At 41.3% G+C, this 17,902-nt stretch overlaps 1 protein-coding gene across 1 annotated transcript in view; it reads right to left on the reverse strand.

Annotated features, from left to right (window-relative positions):
- Positions 1 to 291: 291 nt before the first annotated feature.
- KCNQ1 (potassium voltage-gated channel subfamily Q member 1) overlaps positions 292 to 17,902 on the reverse strand; it is a 564,083-nt gene continuing 546,472 nt past the window's right edge. Inside the window, 1 exon segment of the mRNA XM_030560570.1 lies at positions 292 to 2,637. Within this exon segment, the coding sequence (XP_030416430.1) occupies positions 2,437 to 2,637 (201 nt within the window). The 3' untranslated portion in view covers positions 292 to 2,436.

A 17,902-nucleotide genomic window follows, 5' to 3' on the forward strand; every position in this document is an offset into this window, starting at 1 on the left:
AGCTCCGTGCCTCTGGAAATATGTGTAAGCAAGAACCTGGTTGCTTTTAGAAAGAGCTACAGGACACATCTCTTTGCCTGTAACTTCTCAACAGATTAAATCCTGTTTTCACAGCTCTCTACTTAAGATGCAGGCAGAACAGGAAGATGGAGGTTGGTCACTCTTACTGAGATCTTGTGTTTCAAATAAGGCATCCACACACCATGGTGACAGATGCAGAAAAAATATTAGTCTTTCTGGAATGTACCAAGTCTGTGGAGTTTAGAACAAATCAAAGTCATAGTACTCCCATCCTGTATTTTATTAGGAAATTAACAGTCAGATTAATAACCTGAAATTACACAGTGAACTTCATTAAAAAACAAATTCAAAATCATCACAATTATTTTTGATTTCTATAAAACATAATGCCCAGAAATAGTCCCTGTTTACAGCTGTAAATTTCTACACCCTTAAAATGATCTACTGTATAGCAGCAAGACTGAATAATTTTAACAATCGGTATAAGGAGATACAGTATGCTTTGCTCTATAATTCAACTGAGTTCAGACATGTTAGAAGATTAAATGTTTAAAACAAAGCCCAGACCTATTACCTGTACTACCCTGTGAGCTCAATTCAATCGATATGCACAAGTATTTCATGTTACTCATATGTTAAAGTGTGGTGAGGTTAACTGCTATGTAATATTAAGTGGCTATGAGGCCTCAGTTTTGCAATACAGTCCAATTCCTTTCAAATGTACAGGACTAAATATTCAGATCTTGGATTTTTATATCTATTGCTACAACAATAGAGGAGTTTGTGACCTACTCCATCTGCCCTCCTCTTCATTTACCTGCAATAAACCTAGTCATTAATTTGGCCTAAATATTTGTTTTGTAAAATCACCAGTTTTCAGTCACTCTCTCAACCAAGGTGAACTTCATCCATATTTAGAGAGCCAATACAAAACTTGTGCACCATTTAAGACCTACTGAAGCCTTTGAAGTGGACAGGCTTTATGCTGGCTTTTGGTATGGGGTGAATTTCACTCTAAGTCACCTAAGTTCAAATCCTGCTCACCTCACTCATGTGAGTAGTCACACTGGGCCAAATTCTGCTCTCATTAATACAAAAATAAATGTGGAGGAACTCCACTAACTTCACTGGCATAAATAAGGGCAGAATTTGGCCCACTGACTTCAGTAGGGACTACTTGTATGAGTGTGACAAGTAGGATTTGGAGCCTGAATGACCAAGTCAATGTGAGTCTTTAGTTTTAATGGCCTTGGTCCCCTAAATTAGGATCTAAGCCTTTGGGGGGTTTGAGTGTCTCATGTTGAGGGCTGAGTGTTTTGAGTCCCTGATTCAGGAAAGCACTTAGGCACATGCTTAAATCTATCCCTAGTCAGGAAAAATATGCTTAAGGACTTAACGTATGTGCTTACATGCTGTGCCGACTAGAGATGCATTTCCGAATTGGGGCCTTGGTTCCTATGGGAGTTGTGGATGCTCAACAACTGGCGGATTCAAGCGCTTGACCAACAAGATCCAGTTGCTTTAGACTTTTGCATGTATTTACTTGTAACATTTTTGGAAGTAATGCTACAAAAATTAGACACAGAAAAAATATAAAAGCAGTGAACACTCGTTTTTAAAAGATCTTTCTGGACAAGCACATTTACATAGTTGTGTTAACATTTATATATAAACTCTTTGGCAGCAGTTTTCTAGAAAGCAGAATTATTTTTTTCATTGAAGTATTTTATCCTTCTCCCATGAAAACTTCATATCTTAAAAAAATCTATAGCACTTTCCTCTATAAACAGTATGGTTTCAGATTAACCACTACTTCTTCCCTGCAGAAAAACAGATTAAAAAGAAAATCTAGTCATTATCTGGTAAGTGTTTATGTAACAGAGAAAAGAAAATAATTCACTGTGCGGTTTGTCATTCTCTAGAATGTCAGTGGTATGTTTATACAATAAAATCAACATAAGTTACCCCATTTTGCTTTAAAATCTAACTAGTAAAACTATATTGCTATCAGTTGATTCATAAACAGAATGCACACATTGCTATCTAAGTTCAAGTATTACTATATTTCCTTTAAAAGGAGTCATAAATTCCTTGCAATTTTGTCTGTCTTCTATATTGTTTTGGTCTTGCAGTGCCATGATGAATTGCACTCGACTGTTCTTGAACAAAATAAAAATGGAACTTAAGAATGTACCGTGTTAAAACAACACAGCACAGAGGCCTTGAGGTGTGTTAGCTTGATAAATCTTCATCTGATCTGACTGACTGTCTTTGGAAGAAGTGTTTCAGAGGCGAGAAACATTGGTACAGTAGTCATGTGTGTTCCATATGGCTGATAAATTTAACTCTTTCCAGATTCACAACCTTCAGTTCCATTTAAAAAGGGAAAAAACAACCATTTGTATTTCTACCATATCAGGATATGTCATCTTGGATTCTTCTTGGTACTGTCAGTTGTTCATAAGTAGGGAGGGTGTTGTTAGGGAGGAAGAAATCTGAGTTAACGGTGTTGCTTCTCTGAGATGATCTGTTACTGCTTTGGCCATCCTGCTGATTGGAAACCAGGTGATGCAGCATATCTGTAATGAGGTTTAATTTCTGGTCCATTTGCATTACCTACAAAAACAAAGTGAAACATCTTTCAGTGTCAGAATTTGAGACAGTAATAAGAAGACACGGCACAAGAATGACGTATTAAAAATAGCTTTTTCATAATTAGCACTGGCACGACTCCCTCCTATACATGCAAACTTCTGTTACTAAGAGAAAACCAAGATACTGAATATATTCATTATGGTAGGAGCATATCCAAGTTTTAGAGAGGCTTGTTAATATTCTAGCTAGGAATGTACAAGTGCTAGAGGAATTGGGCTCTTAAAGAGCAAGATCCACGTGTCAAAAGGGAACCGGGAAGCAGAACTTAGTGCTGAAGAGAATAATTAAAAGTGGGTTTTTTTAGAGAGCATAAAGACAAACTTCTAAAATGTCTAACTGTGCTAACTGCTTTAACATGCAAATTCCTACTCTACTTGGAATGATCTTTTTGTCAGACACAACTTGTGACTGAAACTTGTATTGTGTTCTTTGGGACAGATTTCCAATGGCATAACGACCCCTTGATGTGACCCCAGGCCTCAAAATTCCAAGCAGACAGACCCCTCCCTGTCTGAGGGGAAACCCCTGCTGGTGAAAATGCATGGCAGCCAGGTCCTATGTCTGTGCCCACTCCCAGTCCAACTTAGTAGGTTTATTGGGGTGTGTGCGTGGGCTGTTGTGGAGTCCGCTTTGCCAAACTGATCTTCCATTGGCATTGGGTCCATTAAAGGCCCTGTGTCAATGGTGCATTTTAGAGCAGCCCCATAGCTGCTCTAAATTACACTGGGGCCAGGGCTAGCCTCAGAATCAGGGAGAAGTAACTAGCTCCCTACTGCCTCTCCCCCCACCTCACTGTACCTAGCCCTCTAAATTTCTTCTACTTTTATTTCAAACTATTTTTAAAAGAGAATCTGCTGTTTCAAGAAATATAATGTCAGGATTATTAAGAGCTAGACTGTGGATTTACTATAAGCCTGGAATATATTTTGAGCATGTCTGTGCTGCCCCAGGAGAAGACCTGGAACTAAACTGCATCTTGGGGTATGTCTACACTGCAATTGAAAACCCCTGGCTGGCCTGTGCCAACTGACTTTGGCTTGCAGGGCTCGGGCTAAGGGGCTGTTTAATTGTGATGTAGACATTTGGGCTCAGGGTGAAGCTCTAGGACCCTGCAAGGTTAAAGGATCCCAAAGGCCCTTAAACAGCCCCTTAGCCCAAGCCCCATGATTGCGAGTCAGCTGGCATGGGGCATGGTAGGTGTCTAATTGCAGCATAGATATATCCTCACAGAGCTACAGTTTGAGAATCTGATTTCCCCCTTGCTTCAGTGAGAAAGTAATCTGCAGTAGCCCTTTACCTGGCATAAAATACTTCCCTCTCTGTTTCAAATCAGCTATACTGGCTGTGCATTGAGGGGGGCAGATTCAAAGCTACACCCACCCCCAGCTCATCTACATAAGCAGCAGAGTAATTGTCCTATAGAGGCTGCTGTCCCGCAACACAAGTAGCCTGCTTAGAGCAGCAAGAAACAAACCACAATATTGCTCTGTCTTGGATTTAGCGATCATAGCAGTTCTAAGATTCCAAGAAGAGAAACAATTATACACGAAAAGATGTAGCAGATTTTATAAAAAAAAAAAGAAAAAGAAAAAATAACTTGATGAATGATGACAGAAAAGTTATTGCCCAGAATATCTGCTGGAAAGTAGTGAAAGGTATTTAAACCAGCACAAGTAGGAGAAATCTATGCATTTCTGGCTATCATCCAAGTAGTAAACAGGATGGTAAAAGACAGTAAGACTGAGTAAAACACCAATATACCTGGATAATTTCAAAAGAGACTACAATGTTTTCCCACTGTAGAGAAAGTGATGTTTTGATCAAATGCTTTGTACAACTAGTGGGGAAGCAGATATAGAAAATTCAAAAATATGAGGTGCCAGGGAATTATACTTTGCAGCTGTTTTTGAAAACATTAGTCAATGCATTCTAGTTGGTACAGGAAAGGCTGGCTGGAAATGGCGGTTGAAAGATGAGATTCTTAAAATGAATAAGTTCAAGAACACATAGTGAAAAACTTCTAAAAGGAAGCAGAGATGGAAAATGGTGAAGTTTTACTAAGCTTTGTTTTCATTCTATTAAATACTGGTACATTCCCTCAGAGAACGTGTATCTTTTCTGAAATGCATCCATTGTGGACGGTCCATTGAGGATGCTTCTGGGCATAACAATTGGCCTGCAGAATATCTCAATCCTGCATCCCCCACTGCTTGAATATCACCTGTAGGATATTTCTATCACTTTCCCTGGCCCATTTGATTAAACTTTGAAGAAAAGCTACAGTCTAATTGCAGTCTTGAGATACTAAGGGGTAATTATTTCTATAAACAGAAATGTAATTTACTTAATTATCCTAATACTCTCAGAGAAGAACTGTACACAGACTTCTTCTCTCTCTCTCTTCTTCTCCACACTCCCTGCCCCTCAAACAGGGATTTCAACAGAGGAAACTCTGACCAAAAATGTTCAGAACAATATATATTGATGGTGCTCTTGCAATGGTGAGCTATTCAACACGACAGTGGATTGGACTGAGGTTCTTCAACAGCTGTGCATCCTGGTGATGAAGATACGGAAGAGTAAGTGAGATATGAATACCCTTGCTCGGAAATCATTTCCCAGAGATAATTTTCTCTAAGGAACCAAGGTTAGCTGCTGCATCTGTGCAGTGCAGGAGGCCCACAGAAGCAGATGAAAAGCTAATTATTATTGAGCTGAGTCATATGAGATTAAAAATAAAGGCCTTACTCCATGCCCTGCTTATCTGTGTAAACCTTTAGAACCACAGGACAAGGTTTGTACAATGAGGTGGGGCTGGTTGGTTTTATTTATTGGCCTTTAATCTGTTCTATTTTTAAATAAAGAAAAACATTTCCTAAGTGTATTTAATGTCCATGAAAGGCTTGATCCAAAGCCCATTGAAGTCAATGGCAGTCTCTGGAAGTCATAACTTTCCACTGACTTCAGTGGGCTTTGGATCAGACCCATAAACAGCTGGGTTGACCGCTCCAGAGGCTCGCCCCTTCCTTCAGAGATTGCAGGGAAGAGGAGATTTAAGTTTCCCTATGCTGCTCCACTCATGTGGCTCATCCCTGTCAACCTTTACCCTCTGTTGAGTCTGCCAACGAGTGCCTTCCATTAGGAACTTGGCTAAGACCAACAATATATTTCATGAAAGCTAAAGAACAGCCATCGGAAGGCAAAAGTTTTGTGTTGCCACTAGCCTTTGATGTATTGGAACCGGTGGCCCTGTGGCGAAAGACTCGCATGCTAATATTCCTCAGTCTTCCTGTTTTCATCCAAATATTAATCCATAATGTATCTCTGCAAACTAATATTCATTTGCTTTCATCAAAGATAACTGCACTAGTTACAAAACTGTCACAGTGAAATAGCGGTAACAGTACCATACTTATGAAACTGGATTTAAATACATTTAACATATCTTGTATAGAAATGTAAGATTTCGCCTTGAACCATGCTTTCAAACACATTTACTTGATTAGAAATTAAGTATGGTGCCAAAAAGTGTAATAAAAGCAAAGCGAACACAAAAACTGCTGATGTTAGTGTAATCTCAACTCCTCTGGACAACGCTGATCCTTTTACTTAAAACAGCAAACGGTGCTAATAAAACAGAAAAATAACTCACACTGATTTTGTTTCTTTTATGTAAACACCAAAGAAAGTGCTATTGACAGACTTGAGTTTTATAGAAAAAGAATATGCAAAGTGTATGTGATCAGATGCTCTAGATGCAACTCATTTTCACTGTTTGTATGTTTGCATTCTCGAGAGTTGCTGGGAGCAGGCAAGCAGTGGTTTGAAATCTTTTTTTGGAAATTACACACCAATGTTATTCTCACACAGGAGTTTCTATGGATGAAAGCAGCATTCCCCCCACAAGAATAAATGCCTTCTCCTTAAAAAAGATGTGTGCCCAAGATTCATAAATTGACTTCAGTCGAGTTAAGCAGATTTATACCATTTTAGGATCTAGCTCATAGAAACAAATCTAAATCTTCATCAAGATGCATTAAACTGAAATACTACCAAAAGTTTTGCTTGAAGACTGACGGTTCAGAGAGCAAATCTGGGATCACTCATCATGAGCAAATGTTACAACTGTATTTACTCTCTCACTCGTAAGAAGTTATAGGGGTGTGTGATTCACCATGAATCACAGAGTACTCTTCACCATGAACCACAAGGTACTCTTATGGCATGTTTTCAGAAAAAGCTGTTTAGTTCTACATAGTCAGAAAAAAAATTACATGCCAATTTTCAAAAAGGTACCAAAAAGCACTTCAGGAGGTGTTAGTGAACAAGACAGAAATAATTCTTGTTGAGAAGGGGGAAGAAAAAAAGTCAAGAGTAATTTGTTTTTTAAAATTCAATAGGCCTTTATACTCTTTGCATTTTAAAGATTCTGTAATTTTAAGCATCCATGACAAACTTACAGTCAAATTCAGAAAATGAATTATAACAATTAAGCTGATAATAGTCCAGTGTGAAAGCCTCACTCCCATTCTGGCTCCTTGATGCCAGGTAAAAAGGTTGCAGTGACAAAAAGGGGGCTGTAATAGTCCCAGTTGCAGCTGGATGAGGATTCCCTGATGCAGCCACCATGGAAGGCTGCCTTCTGAGGACGCAGCTGCAAGCCCTGATGTAGGGAATGAGCTGAGGGAGGGGCTGCAGCAGGAGAAATATTTTGGGGAGCAGTGCTGTCAGCTGTGGAGAATTAGGGCAGTGCTGGGACTCACAGGGATAACTTAGACAGATCCCCAGGTTTCCTATATTATACTGAGTGCCATTTCAGTCCCTGGAACAGCTCAGAATCAGGAGGGTGAAAATGGATTAAACCTGCTTTAGCTCCTCCTCTCCTTTGCTCTGAGTTCTGCCTCTCTTAGAGGGACAGCCTAGAATGACCCCTGAAGTTTTTATTTAAAACAATTACTTTCGCAAAAAATTAAAGCTATTCCTCTGTAGGAATTAGGACAAAAATGCTGGGGCATAATTATCTATGTCCTTAACACAGTTGAATGATGCAACAAGCACCTTGGATTGACACAATAGAAATGTTCAGCATACACAGTATGTGCCTAATGCTATTCAGTTAAATCAAGTGACTGCATTTGTGCTTAGAATAGGAATACAGGAAAGATGTAAACAGACATACAAAAGTAGCAGAATGTAGGCTACATATTGCTAAATGAACACTCGGATCTTAATACCAAATATCTGATGGTTTCTAAAGACTAGCGTCCTGATTCTGCAACTCTTACTTATCTTGAACAGTAATTATTTTGTGAGAGTAGTCACTGAGGTCTTGTCTACATCATGCCGCTTTTAGAGACAAGGCTGTGTCGACACAGCCTTGTCGCTAAAAGTCAGCATGTGTTAACGCTCTTTTTTGGTACTTTGTTGGCACTTTTGCCGACAAAATACTTCCAGCCCTGCGAGCGGCGTTAGCTTTGTCGGCAGGAGAGCCCTTCTGCCGACAAAGCAGCATTCATACTGCCACTTGAGTTGGCAAAACCTTTGTGTTTTGTGGGAGGGCTTTTTTAAGTACCCGTGAAAGACAAAAGTTTTGTCTACACTGTAAAATTGCCAACAAGTCCTGAGTTTAATGGGACTACTCATGTAAGTACTAGTCAATGTGTTTAAGGGTTGTGGAAGAAGTCCAGAGGTGCTTATACTCCCTTATGGCTTCTTATTGAAAAGCACCTTACTGTTCTTTTTTGTGCTGTATCTCACAGCAATGATTTACTTCTAATTCTTTGGTCCTCTGAAGAGAAACTCCACTGTCAGGCCTGGTCTATACTACGCGTTTAAACTGATTTTAGCAGCGTTAAACCGATTTAACGGCACACCCGTCCACACTACGAGGCCCTTTATATCGATATAAAGGGCTCTTTAAATCAGTTTCTGTACTCCTCCCCGATGAGAGGAGTAGCGCTAAAATCGGTATTACCATATCGGATTAGGGTTAGTGTGGCCGCAAATCGATGGTATTAGCCTCCGGGCGGTATCTCACAGTGCACCACTGTGACCGCTCTGGACAGCAATCTGAACTCAGATGCAGTGGCCAGGTAAACAGGAAAAGCCCCGCGAACTTTTGAATTACATTTCCTGTTTGTCCAGCGTGGAGCTCTGATCAGCACGGGTGCCGATGCAGTCCCAAATTCAAAAACAGCTCCAGCATGAACCGTACGGGAGATACTGGATCTGATCGCTGTATGGGGAGACAAATCTGTTCTATCGGAGCTCCGTTACAGAAGACAAAATGCCAAAGCATTTGAAAAAAATCTCCAGGCTACACAGTGCTGCGTGACAAGCGTAATGGAAAGCCAAAGAATCAAATGGACGCTCATGGAGGGAGTGAGGGGGTACTGAGGACTCCAGCTATCCCACAGTCCACAGCAGTCTCTGAAAACTATTTGCATTCTTGGCTGAGCTCCCAGTGCTTGTAGGCTCAAACACTCAAAATTGTCCGGCGTGGGTCAGGGTATAGCTCGTCAATTTACTCCCTCCCCCCACCACGTGAAAGAAAAGGGAAGAAATCGTTTCTTGACTTTTTTCAATGTCACCCTATGTCTACTGAATGCTGGTGGTAGACGCAATGCTGCAGCAGTGAAGAGCAGTATCTGCTCTTCTCCCCTTCCCAGTCGCAGACGGTACAATATGACTGCTATCCGTCGTCACCATCAGCCCGTGAGTGCTCCTGGCTGGCCTCAGGTGAGGCTGGCCGGGGGCGCCTGGGTAAAAATAGGAATGGTTCCTGGTCTTTCCCAGTAGATGGTACAGAACGGCTGGTAACCGTCCTCATCATAGCAACTGGGGGCTGAGCTCCATCAGCAGCGGGATGCTGGGCTCCTCTCCCCCACACCGCTTAATGTTCTGCTTTGACTGTCATAGCACCGGGAGGCTGCCTCCCCCTCATTTTATCTCACTAACAAGTCACTGTTTCTTATTCCTGCATTCTTATAATTTCGTGACACAAATGTGGGGGAGACTGCCACGGTAGCCCAGGAAGGTTGGGGAGGAGGGAAACAACAGGTGGGGTTGTTGCAGGGGCAACCCCCGTGAATGGCATGCAGCTTGTCATTTCTGTGGGATCTGACATGGAGTAGCTGTGCTCTCTGATACACTGGTTCTCTAGTACACTTGCCCCATATTCTAGGCAGGACTGACTCTATTTTTAGATACCATAAAGGAGGGATTGACTCGGGGAGTCATTCCCATTTTTGCCTTTGCGCCCCCAGCCGACGTCAGCCAGGGGCACCCATGATAGCAGCAGACAGTACAGAGCGACAGATAACCGTCATCTTATTGCCAATTTACAATGGCAACAGACGGTACAGAAAGACTAATAACCGTCTCTGCTATCATGCAAAAGCAAACGAATGCTGCTGTGTAGCGCTGGAGTATTGCCTCTGTCAGCGGCAACCAGTACACATACGGTGACAGTAAAAAAAAAAAGCTGAACGGGCTCCATGGTTGCCGTGCTATGGCGTCTGCCAGGGCAATCCAGGGGAAAAGGGCGCGAAATGATTGTCTGCCGTTGTTTTCCCGGAGGAAGGAATGAGTGATAACATTTACCCAGAACCACTCGCGACAATGATTTTTGCCCCATCAGGCACTGGGATCTCAACCCAGAATTCCAAGGGGCGGGGGAGACTGCGGGAACTATGGGATAGCTACAGAATAGCTATCCACAGTGCAACGCTCTGGAAATCGACGCTAGCCTCAGACCATGGACGCACACCGCCGAATTAATGTCCTTAGTGTGGCTGCGTGCACTCGACTTTATACCATCTGTTTTACAAAACCGGTTTGTGTAAAATCGGACTAATCCTGTAGTGTAGACGTACCCTCAGTTGCTCCTTTCTGTGTCACTGCAGAATCCTCTCTCCAGTCTTCTCTCAATACCACATTCTGGAATAATCCAACATTTTCTCTGACAAAAAACAAACTTTTCTGTTCACTTTGGGAATCACACAATCATTTTCAGATGGGCAAGATTCTCAGTTGAAGGGAAGATTGCAACAGCAAGACTTGCAGGAGTCCTTAAATTAGTTTATGCAAGCACATGTGGAAAGGATCCTGCATCAAACTGTGAAGCTTTCTATATTGCCCTTTGGAAAAGGATTGGTATGTCTGAAGCTAAACTTCTTTTTACAAGCCATTGTTCTAACTGGCTAAATTATTTTGTGGTATCAGATGTCTAGTCTATTACATATTTTATGTAGGTTTCTTTATAATAAATGGAGAAGTGCCAAAGACCCAGTTCTTTAGTTCCTTTCTTATCTATATCACTGTTTGTAGTATCTGAGCACATAAAGAAGCTTGTGTTTAATTCTGCATTTGCTCCCATCCAAATGACCATGGAAACGTGGGTTTCCAGAACAGTTTTTTGATTGTATCAGGGGTAGGAAATGGAAAATGAACAGAAATCTTGGTAGCACATTAATTTTGTTGCTTCTACTCTACCTGTGGCAGCTAATGGTAGAAATCTGATTTAATTTGTTTAATGGGCTCAGTATTATTATAGAGGTTCTTATTGATCAGCTGTGGTTCCAAGACATCAGAAAGCTTCTTTATTCCAGTAACAGGACTCAAGATTCCTGAGAATCGATGCCCTCTTATCAGAGCTCCTGATTTAGATTTGTTTACTTTGTAGTCAGAGATTAGGCTGAATACTTGCAGTTGGCTAAGTCCAGTCACTGATTTATAGGAGAATATCATCTGCAAGAAGAGAGATTTTCTTCTCCAGACCATCTGTACTTTCCCCTGAGAGTTGTCCAAAGAAGGGTGGTCTGTGTGGGGTGGGTGGAGGACAGGAGAAGTCAGACCAAAGCAGAAACCCTCTCCCATGACATACAAATCCCCAGCCTTAGAAAAGGAAAAACCTGAACATTTGAGCAAAAATTATAAAGTTTTCTGGGCTTTATGTAACATGTTTCTTTGCTAGTCAGTAAAAATAATAGTCATCAGAGCAACTGCCACATAAAAATGCTATTTTCCAAAAAGAAAGCACCTTCTGATATAAAGACACTTGCTGTTTACAATGTTGGGTTTTATAAAACTCACAAGGCCTAAAGGTAACCTTCCTGCACAAAGCTGTCAGTGTCAATCTCTCCCTCACTTTGAGGATACTAACAGTTTTGTCAGTAAAGGGAGACGTGTTGCTCCAGTCTTGCTCCACAATTTTATAGCTCTAAAATAGGAATGCCTGAATGCAGGTTTTTTTATTTGTAATTGTTAAATCACTGCTACCAAGTCTCCATTAATCAGTGTGTGACAACGTGTGTTTTCAAGTGTGCAACGGTAAGTGTGGAGTGGAAAGAAACTTCCAACTTACCAGGTGTGGATCAGAGCTCAAACACAACTTGGATTACTGTGAGATATTTTCTGTACATATAAGCCAAGTATTGGCTCTGGTTCCTAGGGATTTATCTGGATAACAGGCTGAACTGCTGAGCTGTTAAAAAGGACTTGACTTGATACTATAAATTCCTCAAGCACTGTAAGGAAATTAAGTTTTGTCACATACTTTTCTTAACTTTGGCACAAAGTTAACAAATTGATAAATCAGTTTCTGAGAACCAACACCTGATTTTCGTGGATGGTACCACACGCTATATCCAGCACCAACATCTGGCCATTTGATCAATGGCTCTAGGGCTCTTAGCATTTTAAAATAATGTTTTCTTGACTTAGTTGTACTGTTCAGCTTCTACAGTAAAATCCTCAAGGCTCCAGATATTCAAGCTACATGTAAAGAGCAAATAGACAGGGTAATATTTTAAAATGAGATGTTTATTTTTATTAAAATTGAGGGAGGAGTAGGACAAAGGAAATCTTAGTAAGATGGGTTTTAGTCATGTGAAATACTATTGAAAAATAAGAGTAGCTGATTCTGATCTCGCTTACTAAAGTGTAAATATATCTAAGGTAGTTTACATGGCCCCCATCACCACAATATTGGAGTGCTTCACAATCTTTAATGTGTTTATCCTCAACTCTTCTGCCAGGTATATAAGCACTGTCTTCTCCATTTTACACATGGGAAACTTAGGCACAGAGAGACTAAGTAAAAATTTGCCCATGGTCACACAGGAAGTCTGTGGCCAAGCAGGGTCTTGAACCAAGGCCTCCTAAGGGTCCCCCAACCTAGGCTTATCCCCTAACCACAATTCTTACTTTCTAAATACTGAACTGAATGAAACCAATGGAGTTAGTTCTGTGTCTATCACGGATATGATCTCTTACACTTACATTTCTTTAGTAAATAAAAATGCCTCATAGTTTTGACCCTGAGGTTTTATGTGAACAAAAGTCACAACTGCTTGAGGCCTTTATTCAGAAACCCCAACTCCACAAGTTTATGCTCAATAATCCAATCCTTATTTATTACATAGTAGTAATTTAGCACAGTCTATTGAATGCGGACATGTTTGTGCAATATTTTTGGGAGAGGATAGAGAGCTATTTTAATGCTATTTTTCAGAGAGCCATATGAGCTTCCCCTTTAATTTTGTTCAGCTACATGACAAATAATAAAAGACCTGCTCTGACAACTTAAACACACAAAATCACTTGGAAAAAACAATTAAATGCCGTGACCTCAGAATCTGTGACTTGCATGGAAACCAGCACTGAACATGGGTAGCATGTTTGAATGACTGCACCTTTTAAATGCTGATCTCTTCAATTTCCAGGAGGTAAGCAACTCATGAGGAAAGCTTGAGGAATGACATGTGCTCTTCTCCATGATGCACAATCAGATAAAGCACTTTATACACTACGAGAATAAAGAATATTGTACAACTGAAGTCCTTCATTGATCCTTTCTGGCCACTCACACAAATGTCATCTACACTCTTTTGTGTGTGCATGTTTCTGACAATGGTTAGAATGGCAAGCACAACATCTAACTGTTAAAGGAGACTATGATGTTACACTCCATATTCTTTATGGAAATATGCTTATGATATGGATATGGCATAACTGAGATATACTTTATGCAAGATGTGTCATGTAAGGTATCATTGGAAAGGTTATGATTTACTGAATGTGATTATCCAATTTGATGCCTGTATCATTTCTGTATCTGAAGTTAGGAATGTTGTCCATGTCAGGGCAGATTGGCAGAGGCCCTGGAGGTTTTTCGCCTTCCTCTTCAGTGTGGGGCACAGGTCACTTGCTGGAGGATTCTCTGCAGCTTGAGGTCTTCAGACCACAATTTGAGGACTTCAGTAACTCAGACATAGGTTAGGGGTTTGTTATAGAAGTGGATGGGTGAGATTCTGTGGCCTGCATTGTGCAGGAGGTCAGACTAGATGATCATAATGGTCCCTTCTGACCTTAAAGTCTATGAGCTGTATTTCAAATGTGTTACTTTGGGTGACACCCACAACTAGCCCTTCAGGTACAACAACGAAAAACCAGACAGGGCTGATGGCCCATCAGCAAAGACAATGGACTGTGAAAGAGTTTAGTCTTCCTGTGGATGCCCATACAGCCTGCGAGTAATGGCTGCTACGACCCTGCCAAGACATGTGACTGAGCCACCCCCCCACCCCATTGGTATGCCAGTGTTTTTCCACTGGAAGACAAAGGATTCCTGCCTTACACAAAAGCTATACAAAGCAGGGGAGTGACATCATTGTTGTTCTCCTCTTCATCCTTGCCCAAAGAGACACTGGGGAAACACCTGGAAGTGAGAACTCAACTGCGGGAGACATTAAAGTTCTGCTTGGAATGAAAGAGACACGGGGAAGAATAAGGACTAGTGACAGGATAGTCCAGGTGGGAGAAAGAGAACAGAAATAATAAAAATAGGGAAGAAGGCAGGTAGAAAGTGAGAAGAGAAAGAAACCGGAATGGAGAAAAGGGAAAATAATAAAAACAGAGGACAGAAGAAGAAAAAGAAGGGAATTAAGAAATGGGAAATGGAAAGAAAAAGCAAGACTAAAATCAGTAGTATGGTTAATAGGTTCCTATGAATTTGATTGATCCCTTCTGCAGAGATGAGGATGGGAAAGGGTGTGCATGCTGTGGCAATAAAGAGGGCACAGCTCTGCCCTGGGGAGCAGACAGGTGAACTGGCATAGGTTGGGGATCCTGATGAAAAATAGGTGGGGGAACCAGGACACCTCAGGGACCATGAAGACAATGCATCACCATGCACCAATGTGGGGCCCAGGCATAAAGATGCAAATATTGCAATCTTGCCTCACAGCACAGTTTGGTAAAGCAGGTTGGAAAAATGGGCATTTCCTCACCTATTCCCCCAAAATTTCAACGAAAGCTAACAAAAATGTATTTTTGCTGACATTTAAACTGCAACTTTGTTGAAAAGCTGGAAGTTATCTGGTTTTGACAAAAAGTTGAAATTCCAAATTTTTGTGAAAATATTTGGCTTATTGAAAACCCAATTTTCTGTTGAAAAACAATTTAGACAGAAATTTTTTGACTATCCCTAAATTGGAGTTTAGGGGAAGGAATCCCTCTGACATCAGCCGATACAGGCCTTGGTGGTCTCACAGCCCCAAACAAATGCCCAAAATGTATGTTATGCTCACGAAGTTGATGGGCAATCAAAGGATTACAACATGCAATTAAAATTTGTGACTGAGTTTTGTTGTAGATAAATCAGATGTGACTTAAAATACATGGAAATTCTCAGACTAGGACACTGTCCCAAATCTGCAGTCTCTGGACTGAGCACAAGCCTCAAGATGCAGCCTACTCTACTGAGAAATAAAAAAATATCTCTGACCTTTGTAAACTCTTTCCTGTGACACACATCACAATCAGAAGATTGAAAACAGATAGACTGTAGATAGAATGTAGAGCTAGGATTTAAAGTGCTGCTTTTCCTGCTCATGAAGCCAGGGAATGTTAAAAGTTCAGAGTACGGGATTTTTAGTGGAATTTGCGCTCCTAAATTACTTAGATACTTTTGAAAAACCCACGTTTTGTCTACAGAGATATAGCAATTGTTATACTGAAACAGACCAATGGTTGACAGAATGTAGTGTCCTGTTTCCAACAATAGCCTTTATCAGATCCTGCCAAGGAAGATAAAATTTCCCTCCACTGCCAATAGAAAATCTAGGCTTTTTCTGTTATTTACTGTACAGACTGTACCCCTGTATTCACACCCTATACACTATTGTAATAATCTTTGCACAAAGTATACCTTGTAAGGTATCATTTGAAAACTCATAATTTGCTGATAAAATATGGGTGACAACACTGTATGTGAAGTTATAAGATGGTGGTTTGGTGGTTGTAACACATATTCCAAACTGAGGTTCACAAACAGGTCTGTCTCAAACAAAGGAATGTGTGCTCTGCTTAATTTGCATTTAAGCAGTAAACGGAAGGGAAACAAAGGAAACTCAAACAGGTGAGGGAAAAAGTAGCAGGGAACATCCTTTCACATAGACTCTGTCTCCTGAATCTCAGCTGCAAATATTTTTCAAGAGCGGCACTGACTCTATAAAAAGGAGGGACCAACACCCTAAAGCACCCTTCTTTCTCTGCCGGCCCATCGCACTGACAGCACTTGAAGCAACAAAGGAAGCAGTCATTGGGTACTGGGAGAAGGGGTCCTGACCTAAAAAGTTTGGTCTGTAAAAATATCAAGGAATAGCCTCTCCTTGACCAATTGCATCTTCCCTTCCAAATGTGGACCTTACCTTTAAAACTGAGAGATCATCATCTTTATGATAAGGGAATGACAACAAAACCACTCCCAATTTACGTATAGACAATATAATCTTGCATCTATCAAGTGCCTTTCATTTTAAAGTGCTTTACAAACTATACATCACTGAAAAGCAGCTGTGCATAGGGTGGCAGCGAGGGCTTAGCATAACAAGATGGGAGAAAGGAAATATTAGCCAGGGAAAACGGAAGACTTTTCTTTGGAGAAATGCACCACGGGACCCTCAGTGTCTACAGACAGCAACTAGATTCTCAGTTTTTAAAGACCTGATTTGAATGACTGGCCCACAGCTAATTGTATGGAACTAAATGTAGGTAGCTCTCATGAAAGGCAGAGTCAATCCTGTGTGATTTAACACACACGTAAAAGCAGCAAAGAATCCTGTGGCACCTTATAGACTAACAGACGTTTTGGAGCATGAGCTTTCGTGGGTGAATACCCACTTCCTCAGATGCATGTAGTGGAAATTTCCAGGGGCAGGTATATATATGCTAGCAAACAAGCTAGAGATAACGAGGTCAGTTCAATCAGGAAGGATGAGGCCCTGTTCTAGCAGTTGAGGTGTGAAAACCAAGAGAGGAGAAACTGGTTCTGTAGTTGGCAAGCCATTCACAGTCTTTGTTCAATCCTGAGCTGATGGTGTCAAATTTGCAGATGAACTGAAGCTCAGCAGTTTCTCTTTGAAGTCTGGTCCTGAAGTTTTTTTGCTGCAGGATGGCCACCTTAAGGTCTGCTATAGTGTGGCCAGGGAGGTTGAAGTGCTCTCCTACAGGTTTTTGTATATTGCCATTCCTAATGTCTGATTTGTGTCCATTTATCCTTTTCCGTAGAGACTGTCCAGTTTGGCCGATGTACATAGCAGAGGGGCATTGCTGGCATATGATGGCGTATATTACATTGGTGGATGTGCAGGTGAATGAACCAGTGATGGTGTGGCTGATCTGGTTAGGTCCTGTGATGGTGTCGCTGGTGTAGATATGTGGGCAGAGTTGGCATCGAGGTTTGTTGCATGGATTGGTTCCTGAGCTAGAGTTATTATGGTGCGGTGTGCAATTACTGGTGAGAATATGTTCCAGGTTGGCAGGTTGTCTGTGGGCAAGGACTGGCCTGCCACCCAAGGCCTGTGAAAGTGTGGGATCATTGTCCAGGATGGGTTGTAGATCCTTGATGATGCGTTGGAGGGCTTTTAGCTGGGGGCTGTATGTGATGGCCAGTGGAGTCCTGTTGGTTTCTTTCTTGGGTTTGTCTTGCAGTAGGAGGCTTCTGGGTACACGTCTGGCTCTGTTGATCTGTTTCCTTATTTCCTCGTGCGGGTATTGTAGTTTTGAGAATGCTTGGTGGAGATTTTGTAGGTGTTGGTCTCTGTCTGAGGGGTTAGAGCAGATGCGGTTGTACCTCAGTGCTTGGCTGTAGACAATGGATCATGTGATGTGTCCGGGATGGAAGCTGGAGGCATGAAGGTAGGCATAGCGGTCGGTAGGTTTT

Source organism: Gopherus evgoodei, chromosome 4 (assembly GCF_007399415.2).
Source record: "Gopherus evgoodei ecotype Sinaloan lineage chromosome 4, rGopEvg1_v1.p, whole genome shotgun sequence".
Lineage (NCBI taxonomy): Eukaryota > Metazoa > Chordata > Testudines > Testudinidae > Gopherus > Gopherus evgoodei.